Raw genomic sequence first — 12,337 nt, 5'->3', positions numbered from 1 at the left:
CTAGAAGCATAGAGCCTTTTGTACTCAGTCCTTTAGGCGGCCATCTTATGGGCGCGGGCCACGTGTCTATACAAAAGATTTGACTATTGTTGTCCTTCCACTATATTTAGCTACTCAAGGACAACGAAAAAATCTTCCAGAAGAATCATAAGTTACACTGCTCACATTACGAATCACTCTAGCACTTACTAATTGTACATCATATTCAAGTTCAAGAGAGAAAATCAAGAACACTATTTTAATTGAGAGATATTCTTAATCATATTGTAAGTTGAACAAAGTCTATTCTGTTCAACAGAGTGTTAACTATAAAGTGAACTGTATTTAATTCAAGAAGTTTTGTGAAATCCTTCCGACTGTGGAAGAAGGGGTGACATACGAGATTTAGCTCCGAATATCCGTAAACATCATTCTATATTCTTTCCTTCTGTCTTTCATTATTCATTGGTTCAAAACTTCAAACCCAAACAAACAATTCCACACTTGAATCATTTCTAGTGTTTGTGAAGGTTTGCGAAGAAAGTGACAGTAATCCCTAACAAGATTTCTATTAAACCATTTTTCCGAAGTTGTCATCAATAATCAAACCCCCGTCTCTATTGATAGCACCGATCCTATCATATTCCATTTCAATTAGGATGAATTTAATTTTCTATTTTTTTTTAAATCTTCCATTACTATTCAAATAATACAGACATATGAATTTAAATATAATTAAACAAAACACATTAAAATAACTTTAAGTATAAATTATATTGTCTCAATTAAAAATAAAAAATCATGACTATAAGATTATGTTATATAACTAAATTAATATATATATATATAATTGCAAAGAGCAATGAGTAAAATATGGGTTGTGATCAAATTATTGAAAGTCATGTTTTCACTTTTAAGCTCATTAAACAAACAAGATAACTTTAATCTTAATGGGGAGAGTTAAAAAAGAGAAATAAGCAAGAACTTGTTGTAGATTAAGAATATATTTATGTGTGTTATTACAATTACAAGAGTATGAATTTATACGAAAATAAAGTAAACTAAAATGTTAAAATATGTAAAGATTTTAAATACACTTAATAGATAGAATATGAAAATCAAGAGACTAAGTATGTTTCTCTTTAATTGTAGAGTCGTTAATACCTTCCCTCAAACGAAATGAGGAGGCACACCATGAATTTGTTACGTAATAAATCAAATCGGTTTGACGCAAGTCCTTTGGCGAGGATGTCAGCAATTTGATTATCAGTAGGTATGTATCAGTTGAAAATAGATTTCTGAGCAACATGTTCGCGAACGAAGTGAAAAATAATCTCTATATGTTTCGTACGAGCATGAAAAACTGGATTGACCGATAAAAATGCAGCACCAATGTTGCCACACCATAGAGTAGGAGGTTGAAGTGGGAAGATATAAAGTTCACGTAGTAAGGATTGGAGCTAAATGAGTTCAGGAGTGGCATGAGCTAGAGCTCGATATTCAAACTCGGTACGAGTAATAACTTGTTGTTTCTTTGAAGTCCAAGAAATAAGATTGTCACCAAGAAATATGCAGTAGTCGGTTGTGGAGCGATGATCGTCCGGACAACCATCCCAGTCCGAGTTAGAAAATGCAGATATATCAAGAGAATATGTTGGACGAATGAGGAGTCCATGATGAGAAATATGACGAAGGTAATGGAGTATTCTTTTTATTGTAGACCAATGAGTGGTAGTAGGAGACTGCATGAATTTGCAGACACGGTTGAAACCAAATGCTAGTTCAAGTCGAGTAAGAACCAAGTATTGGTGAGCACCAATAATGTTGCGGTACAAAAATGGTTTAGGAAGAGTGTCGCCATCATGGAGAGATAAAGATGACCTAGAAGAGATTGGAGTATTAAGAGGTTTTGAGTCACTCATATTGGCTCAGATAAGAATGTCATTGATATATTTTGATTGAAAGAGAAAAATGCTGGAGGTAGATAGATGAGCTTCAATCCCGAGAAAATAGTGTAGTGGACCTAAATCTTTAAGAGGGGAAATGTGGTTAAGTTGAGAGATGATTGAGGAGATATTAGAGGAATAATTACTAGTGAATATAATATTATGCACGTAGACTAGAAATAATGATGTAATTTGTGGAGAGTGATCCATGAATAAAGAAGAATCATTTTTTGATTCTTGAAAACCAATGGAAATAAAAGCAGATTTCAATGTAGTATATCATTCACGGGGAGCTTGTTTGAGTCCATACAGTACTTTGTGAAGTTTTCACACATGATTAAGATAATGATGATGAGTGAACTCAGACGATGAGACATAAGAACTTCCTCGTGTAGAGTTCCATGTAGAAATGCATCGTTACCATTTTGTTCACTTGTATAAGGGCATCATGGACGTTGTTGAATACCATGAATTTCAAGATAATATTTCAGACTCCTATATTCGTCTCATCAATCAGATTGTAGAGCTTTGATAGATGGGTTGAATTGATTTTCAACAAGTATCTTAAATTTAATAAAAGACAAGACATTAGATTTTCTAAAGATAGAATATAGCCAAGTAAAGCGACTGTAGTCATCGATAAAATGGACAAAATATCAAAAATTGTTAGTAGAAAAAGAGGAGCAAGACCCTAAACGTCAGAATGTATTAATTTTAATAGAGACTTACAACGAGATTGAGAAACATGAAAAGGAATTTTTTGTGCTTTTCCATATTGACAAGATTCACAAAAACTTAATTTCTTGTTGCCAATAATAGGTAAATGAAAAAAAGACATAATAAAGGTTGATGTTGATGTTCAAGGGTTTCCAAGACAATGATGCCAAGAGTTGGCAGATGAACGAGTTCCAATAAGAGCTTAATGAGTGGACGAAGGGTTGTCGATTGAGTTTAGGCGATATAGCCCATTTTAAGTGTGTCGCGAAGGAGTTCCCTCTTCGTGACATGATACTTGACAATACAATAATTTGGATGAAATTCAAAAAATATATTATTATCGACAAAAAATTTGGAAACACTTAAAAGATTTTTGATTATTAATGGGATATGAAATATATTACATAGATGAAGGTTTTTATAAGAACATGGAATGAATGATTGCCCAATATTATAAATAGGAGGAGGGTTACCGTCTCCCATTTTAATAGTTTATGTACCATTATATGGAGTTGAGATATTAAAATTATCAAGATTCGTCGTGAGATAGTGAGTAACACAATTATCAAGATTCGATCTACGAATGTGTTCAAAAACGTATTCTATGACATTATCCACAATTATTTATAGATCTTCGTATTCTGTCTATTAGATAATCTAAAGCCCTTGGATGATCTAAAGCCCTAGTCCATACATAATTATCTCATCATTGACATCATCCATACGTTCTTGTTGAGTTTGTTGTTCTTCATCATCTTTTGGACTATTTTAAAATGAATATTTCTCCTACTTAACTTATTAAAAATAACAATCTTTTCAAAAATATAATATCAATTTCAATTATATAAATAATATCCAAAACATTCTTTTGGTCTCGGCCCTTGCACCATTGTTGGATCTCCATCCTTGAATTTTATGGTACTTCTCTTCTTTTAATTATAAAATTAATTTATAATAATTTAATTATTAAAATAAATAAAATATAAATGATACGCATATCGTGTAAAAAAAATAACGATACACATATCGTATTTCTAGACCATTCATATAATCATCTTATGCCTTCAATATTAAATAATATACAAACAAGCATACAATTTTTCTAAACTTAAAATTTAAAATTATATTATATTAAATCAAAATCTTTATATTAATTTTACAATTTTATCATATAAAATTTTCATCAATTTTAAATTCAAGATGTATCAAATTAACGATTAATTTGTTGATTTATGCAAGATTAGCCCTCGTACAAATTGTTGGAATTTATTAGGTTGTAAGCGGAATTTTAGATCTAAATCTAACACTTAATCATATGATCTCTATTCTAAATTTATAAGATCGTTAATATGTATTATTCATAGAACATAAATGTTGATGCGTGAACTGGTACCGAAGAAGATAAGAACCTCACATGTTACTCCTCTAATTAGTTCACATGAGCTCGGTTAGACCTTGTCTACGACTTCTACAACGAATAAAAAGGTAACAATCACTATTGCTTAGTTGGAAAGATGGTAATCTCAAGTAACTTACAATATTTTTGAAGAAAAGTTATTATATTTGTACTTCACACATATTTAAAATAAGTAATTGTGTCGAGTCTCACTTTTTTTTGTCTCACGTCGTCACAAGGTTTAACCTAGTTTTAACCTTTTCATTATATGAATAGGCTAAAGAATATTAAGATAGAAGATCCAAAATATGTTAATCCTTCCTTGATTAAAATTTTTAATTACATATTATTTTATAAATAAATAATGATTTTCTTAGTATCTTAACCCTATAATTAAACTATTTAATTATATATTATTTATTATAAATAAATAATATTCTTTTAAAATCTTAAATCTATAATAACCTCATTTAATTATATATATATATATATAAATTATTTTATAAATAAATAATATATTTATTAAATCATCACTTTCTTTAATCTAATACGTTATTTCTTAGTATGAAATAAATATGACCCAATTATAATAGTTATAGATTTTATCCTATTAATCTTTTTTTTCTAGTAAATTATTATTATTTTAGAAAATAATTTGATTAAATTATCTCAAATAATTGTCTTATCTAGGGCTGCAAATGAGTCAAGCAGCTCGTGAGCCGCTCGCAAGCTGTTCGGTCAAAGTTCGACTTGAGCTTGACTTTGACCGAGTTCGAGTCGAGCTCGAGCCGACTCCTTTATTATTCGAGTCGAACTCGAGCTCATATAAAACTTGCTTGATGGCTTGTCGAGTTTTTTCGAGCCTCAAAATAATTAAATATTTATTTATTTATTTAATATTAAAATTTTACAAAATATTTTTTTATTTCCCTCTCTTCAAATCCCACAATATGAAGGCCCATAATCCCTAAAGTAAAACCCTAATTTATAATATATAGTTCATTCATCATATTCTACCGTCACTCTTTATCTAGTTACTCTTCATCTTCTTCATTAATTACTCTTCTTCATCTTCATCAGTTACTCTTCTTCTTCTTCTTCAGTTATTCTTCTTCTTCAATAACTCTTATCTCTTCTTTTTTAGTTTTTCTTCTTCTTCTTCTTTAATTATTCTTTTTCTTATTCTTTAGTTATTATTCTTCTTTGTCACTCTTATCTCTTCTTCTTTAGTTTTTATATTTAGTTTTCATAATTTCTTTTACTTCTTTTTCTTCTTCTTTCTTTAATATTCACATCTCATTAATTCACAAAATCCTATTGGTAATTAAATTTGTTTTAACTTCTTTTATAGTTATTATTTTTTCTTTTAGATCATTTCTTCATGTATTAGGAGAAAATTATATTTATGTAGATAGAGTTAAATAAATATAAAAAACACTGATTTTTAATTGAGTGAGGATAGAAAACAAGTCGCCAAACAATATTAGGGATCTATGATAAAAAAATATTAATATATTATATATATAATAAAAGTATATTATAAATAATAATGAAAGAGATAAATAAAGATTAATATATTATATATAATAAAAATAAATATTAGGATATAATAACTAATATGTTATATATAAAATTAAAAACATAAAATATATATATATATATATAATAAAAGTAAATAATAAGGATGTAATAATGAGTATATTGTATATAATATTGAAAAAGATAAAAAAAAAAACGTTAATATATTATATATAATAAAAGTATATAATAGATATAATATTAAAAAATATATAAAAAATTAATTTATTATATATAATTCAATTTTAGTTCAAATTTTCGAGTCGAGTTGAGCTTTTGGGTAATTTAGTCGAGTCGAACTCGAGCTCAAATTTATAAGCTCGTTCGAGCTCGAGTTCGAGTCAAGCTAATAAATACTTAATCGAGTCGAACTCCATCTCCAACAAACTTGAGCTCGGCTCGGCTCATTTGCAGCCTTTGTCTTATATGTAAAAGATCAAAAGTGTCTAACAAAGAAGACATCACTCATGTTTAAAAGATATACAAACAAATACTATGAAAGCTAATATTGCCAAAATTCTACTTTCAATATCATTCTTATTTGAATTTATGGATTTTGAATTTACAAAGGATAAAATACACGTTAATAGATAAGAAATTTCTATGAACTTCTTAAAATTTCAAAAGTTATATATTTATAAATGATCAATGGAATTGTCAACAATTATTGCAAAAAGAGAAATTAAAATTACGTAACACTGACCAATTAGAAGTTGACCACATGCCATTTTTATCTAAATATTCTTTCTCAAATCCTACATTTAACCTACTTATAGTAGTTTGTATAATAAGAGTTGTTACTTAAGAAATAAAATATTATGAATTTAATTCTTACCTAAACATTTTAAATTAAAATGGAGATTATAAGTGTGACTTGTTAAGAAAAAATTATTGGGACTAATGCACGTTATATTAGCAAACATTGAGGACAAGTTAGTGACTAATAATTGAGACACACTAGAGGTATAATAATCTTGAACTTTTTAACTTAAGATTTTAATATTGTAATAAATTAATCTTTGTTTGGTTGGTGTAGGTTAAATTAGAGTAAGTTGTTAGAATATTCATGATTTTCAAGAGACGCCCAATTAAAACAAGTATATTAATTGGTAATCCTTGAATCTAATTGTTTGGTCAAAAGAAGATGTATGGCATTAAATGCAGTTGATGCTTCCCAAGAAACAATGCAGCCGACCAGTTTTTCTTCTATTGAGTTTATTAGTTGGGCGGTTTTGACAGTTACCTGCTCCTTGGGGGCTACTTTTAGACTTATACCAAAATAGGTATCTGATCACTTGGTAGAGGAAATGACATAGTCTGCATATTTCAAGATCTCTTTCTACATATTCCCAAAGTTAACCTATTGCATCAAAATAGAAACTTTCAGCTGTTTCATATCTTTGATTTCATCTGTTGCACTTCCCGTTAGTTTTGTACGATCGCTTAGGATTGAGCCAATAATTTGAACCGACCGGACTTCGTACCGGTTTGTTGTTTCAATATCAGTTGACCGGTCTTACTATCGAAGAGTAATTACTAATTTCTGAGTGAAAGGTTTCACCGATCTTGAAGTTGAGCCGAACCGATCTTCTACTAATACTTTTGCTGAGAAGATAGATTAGTTAGGGAGTTTCGGTTTGTGCCGCTTCTATGATATTGTTTGACCGACCAAATTGAAAGTATGACCGCTCCCTGTACAAACGGTGAGTTTGGTTAATTCTTTAGATAGTTAATTAATTATTAATTAACTATCTAATTTATCTAACAATTTATCCCTTTTTGATTATTTAAGTTAAATATTCAAAACCCTGTAATCGTTGGCCGGTTTAAAGAACTTATATTTATTGGCTAGTTATAAACGCTTCGATTTGAAATTTTGAGAAAATTTTGAAAAAGTTTTGGTTTCTTTAGCAAATTTCTCCCTTTTCGATATTTTTAATTAAAAATTATCAAAATCAGCATTTTTAAAATTAAAACCATATCATTAAGTTCCCAAAAATAATCATAATTTCCCAAAATAGTAGCTTTAATAAATAATGAAATAAGCATAAGGATAAGAGTAGTGGTTAGTGGCTCCCTCCATCTAGTTTGTTGATCATTTCGTAGAAGAAGCCGTTTACAAAACCCCTTCCCGGTTGGCCAGAAACGCCGACTGACCAAGAGCCCCATCCTGTTTGAACAGGAATACTAATCCCAAGATTTCTTTGATTTTAAACAGCATTGCCAACCGAACTTCCTTCTCTATGCATTCGCTGATATGATCGGGCATTAGGAGGAATAGTTCGAATCGGGACTGCCTCGATAGGTTGAGACCTTTCCCTTCGTCTACGATTTAATGGCTGCTCTTCTTCTTCTTCTTCACTGGTCGGATTTTCAGAGTTAGGATTTGTGTTCACCGGTGCCGCATTTTCTGGTCCGGTGTTTACTGTTGCCGCCTCTTGAGCCCTCTTTATCTTCGATGCCGCTCTCGTCTTTTTAACAATTGGAGGGGATACCTCTTTTTCTTTATTGAGTTGATCCTGAATAATCTGAGCCGCATTCTCATTTTCTAGCTCGACCTCTTTTGCTCTAGCATCTTCTTCATCTTGAAATCGCCAGGCAGCCTCTTTATTCAATCTTAGTTTTTCGGCATCAGCCACGCCTTAATTCTTTGCCATCTTGAAATAGCTTGAATTGATTCTAGATTTTGAGAGGCTACCTTTTGGACTTGCTCAGTTTGATATCATGGGATTGAGATGATGAGGTTTGTTCTCTCCGAATTTCATTTACTTGATCCTCCATGGATGCTTGTCATGGGGCCATGGACTTCTTGATCAAATCTTCAATCATCATCTTCAGTTGGTCTTCGGAAATTGGGATCAGTGAATCGACCGACTGGTGTTCCACCGGAGTCACGCCATGAGAATGAGCATGAAGAGAAATTTATGTTCCAACTAGTCTGTCAACACTCGATTCTCTAGACTTGTTTCAGTTAGAAGACTTACTTGATGAAGCTTTGACCAATTTAGAGGGAGACAGATTGGTGGTGCCTTGTCTTGATCCTCTTTGTTTTCTAGAGTATTGATGAGAGAGTTCAGTTTACCGGAGGAGTGCTCGTTTTTTGACCCATGGCACTGATCCCCGGTTTCGGTTTCATTGAACATTTCTTGTTCCACCGGGTTGGAGGATTGACTGACCTCAAAACGTGATATCTTGGGGTAGTTTTCATCTTGTTAAACATCTTCTTCTTTTTCATCCGGTTTTTCGTCATTCTTGTAAACCATTGCATCAAGATCTTTTCTTATATTTTTCAGAAATAAGAGGATAATATCGTTCACTCCAGTGACATCTTTATTTAACTTGAAGTCATCCTCCCTCTTCGTAACAATCAGTAGCAATTCATTCTATCTTGCATTAACTTCGGCGAAATTATATCTTGATAGGGATTCGTGGGCAGATGTGGTTTTTACCAAAACGAAGGCCACTTATTCCAAAACTAGGAGCTCCGACCATTTCTTCTCCTCCGGTACCTCGGGGAGAACATCTTTGAAACTGACCTCCATTCTCGCATTGGCCCATGTATAGAAAATGTTGGAAGTGTGTAGTGCCCTTTCATCAACCTCCTTAAGGATGTCAGTCACAATATTTTCGGCCTCTTGCTCGTTTCCTTGAGGGTCCGGTGTTTCAACAGAATCCTCAGCAATGAATTCCTCCTCAAGAGGACTTGGATTGACTTCAATTTTCGTTTGAGTCATTTCTTGATCTTTATTTGATTTTATCGGCTCCTCGGTTTTTTCTTGCTCAAGGTCAGTTTGCCGATCACCTTCAGAACATGTTCGGTCAGTTTCAGCATTCTAACCATTCGCATCAACATTACTAGTCACATTGGTTTCTTCCATCCAATTGACTCCATCCACAACGTTATTAATTATATCTGACACTATCGGTTGAACCTCTAAGGCTGCAAGCTCAACCGGCATGACTGCAGTGTCCTTGACAACAAGAATAAGAGAGGAAATACGAATACTTACCTAAGTGTGAACGGATTATTCTGGGAGAGAAGTCCCCTTTAATCTAGAATGGCTTGCCGCACTAGTAGTAAACTCGACACGAGTCTGAATGTTGAAGGGAGAGGCCACGCGGTTTTTAGGAGCGGTGGATATGGGAGCGATTTCGATTTCCTCACTGTCGTTTCTTGTCTTTTACCCTTTTTGGCCTTCCCTTTTGCTTCTTTCACCTTTATTTCTTTCACTTTGGGTTCCTTCACCATGAGTTCTTTACCCTTGGTTTGTTTATCCTTGCTAGCTCCAACACAATTTTTCTCAATGTTTCCATAATTCAGAATCTTGATGTTTGAGAGAATGATACCTCGCCGGGTAGGAATGTTGAGATGGAGCAGAATCTTGTCGATCTGCATTGCGTAACCTAAGCACTGGTTAGTCTTAGGAGACACCATCTCGTACATAATTTTTAATAGAATGCCCGCTCAGTTTATCCGGCACCCGATAGAATGCCGACCATCATTTCGAATTTCGACAGAGTGATGCAGTCGAAATTTCCCCTTGTAGCTTGAAGAGCCTTCGGTACGATGTCGCAGAGGATCCGATATTCAAAGCCCATGGAACTTTTCTTCTTGTTTAGTTGCACCGGTTCACCGGTATTGGAAAGAATCATTTGGATATTTAGAATTGAAGCCTTTAAAAGGTCGATTGAAAAGTCACACCCCGATGTTGGAATATGAAGGGCTTCGGCGAAAACCTGTTCAGATACCTCGAATTTTGCACCGCCCACTTCAGCATGGTTGATCTTCTTCTTTATTTTTTCTGTATTAAAGAACTCCCGAACAGCACCTTGAAAGCATATGAACAGGCCATCGAGGAAATGCTCCAACCCCGATTCCTTGATGCTGTCCATGATCTTCTGAACTTCGGTTGATCCGGTGTTCTTGATTTCTTCAAAGTCGACCTGAATGATATGAGTAAACAATGCATTATCTCTTGCCATGATTAAATCTTAAAGATTAAGAGATTTTGTAGAGAGAGAGTGCAAAGGCAGAGAGATTTCAAGAAAAGTGATAAGCTGTGATTAAAAACATATACATGTGCCCTTATATAGGATGAGTATGACGATTGAGTCACTACACCGTCACATGATCCCTGGATTAAACTAAATGATTTTCTAAAAAATTAAACTGTGATTTGATTACCTTAATCCCTGGATTATTTAAAATTTAACTACGATATTAATTAATTTTAAATAATTTATAAAACTTTCAGGAATTAGTGACAACTTTTACAATAATATTTTAATTTAAAAGAAAATTTTTAACACGGAAATTGATATTGAATTTCTCGAATCTCAAGCTTTTCACAAGAATCTACGCAAGAGGTTTTTCCGGGGATACACCATAATTAATTTAAAATCATAATTAAGGGGTGTTGTTAATTCTATTTAATTCAAACAAAATATATATTGAACTTTAAAAAAAATTATATATATATATGTATTAGAATATAATAGTTAGTCTTCTATCTTATTATTTATTATACTAATATATTTGATTTATATAATAATTTGATATATAATTATAAATTTAATAATAAACATTAATAATAAATTTGTAAACATTTATATGTTAATGTTTATATATAAAAACTGCAATTAAAAGTTTTGAGCACTAAATGTGATTTATATAAAATGTTGCTAAGAGTAGGGTTTACTTTTAACGGCGGTATTATAATTGTTTTAGCCATAATTGCGGTTTTATTTAATGTCATAAAATTGATAGTTAACTGTTATTAATAAATTTTTAATTACGAATTTATATATCATGGTATAATTGAATAGATTAATTGCGATTTTTATAAATCATCATTAATAGTGAGCTTTTAAATTTCAATTTTAAATATTGTCGCTAAATTTTAACAATAATAACATTTTTTTTATTGATGAAAGAAAAAACATTAATCAAACCAAATATGATTAGTCTCTTTCATCCATCTTATAATTTGCCAATATAATAATTGTAAATTGATTTCAGTTATTTCAGATTTTATTTTTTTTAGTACTATTACATTCAATTATGATGAACTTAATTTACTAAATATTTTTTTAAGTCTTCCATTAATATTTAAATAATACAGACATATGAATTTAATTATAATCGAAACAAAACTCATCAAAATAACTTAAATATAATTTTTCAAAACTTCTCACAAGATATTCTTAGTTGAATAGTAACATTTGGCCTCCAATTCACCTTCGTGTCTTAAAATTTTTTACATAATCATTTATTTAAATTAATTATTATTAGTGCAATTTAAAATATCATCTAAAAAATAAAAGAAGTATTATAGAATCAACTACTTCACCAGATTCAATCTTTTGATTTAACCCAATAATCTCTATTATAAAAAAAAATTGTCAAAATTTTGTAAATGATTTAGATGAAAGTAAAAATAACGGAGAACAATATTTAGTGATCCAATACAAACTCTCACATCCCAAGAGCCAATCTTGAACAACATCATTGGAAAGAGTTGAAAGCTTACCAACCCATAAATAAAGGTTTAACATTAGTGTTAGTAGCTTTATAATTTTCTTGTGTTGATTCAGGCATTTTGAACGTTTCCAAGAAATTCCATTCATTGATTGAAACCCAATTTCATGTTATGCCGGAGCCCTCCAAAAAATTATATGTATATATTTAATACTAAAACAAAAAATTGGAAAAATGATATTT

The 12,337-nt window shown here is 31.3% G+C and overlaps 1 protein-coding gene across 1 annotated transcript; it reads right to left on the bottom strand.

Moving 5' to 3' along the window:
* Positions 1 to 1,439: 1,439 nt before the first annotated feature.
* Positions 1,440 to 1,901, bottom strand: LOC124909617 (uncharacterized mitochondrial protein AtMg00810-like). The gene has a single exon (XM_047450283.1). It carries the CDS (start codon positions 1,899 to 1,901, stop codon positions 1,440 to 1,442), a length of 462 nt encoding a protein of 153 aa, XP_047306239.1.
* Positions 1,902 to 12,337: the final 10,436 nt, after the last annotated feature.

Source organism: Impatiens glandulifera, chromosome 7 (assembly GCF_907164915.1).
Source record: "Impatiens glandulifera chromosome 7, dImpGla2.1, whole genome shotgun sequence".
Lineage (NCBI taxonomy): Eukaryota > Viridiplantae > Streptophyta > Magnoliopsida > Ericales > Balsaminaceae > Impatiens > Impatiens glandulifera.
This window is presented reverse-complemented; position numbering and strand designations above follow the sequence as displayed.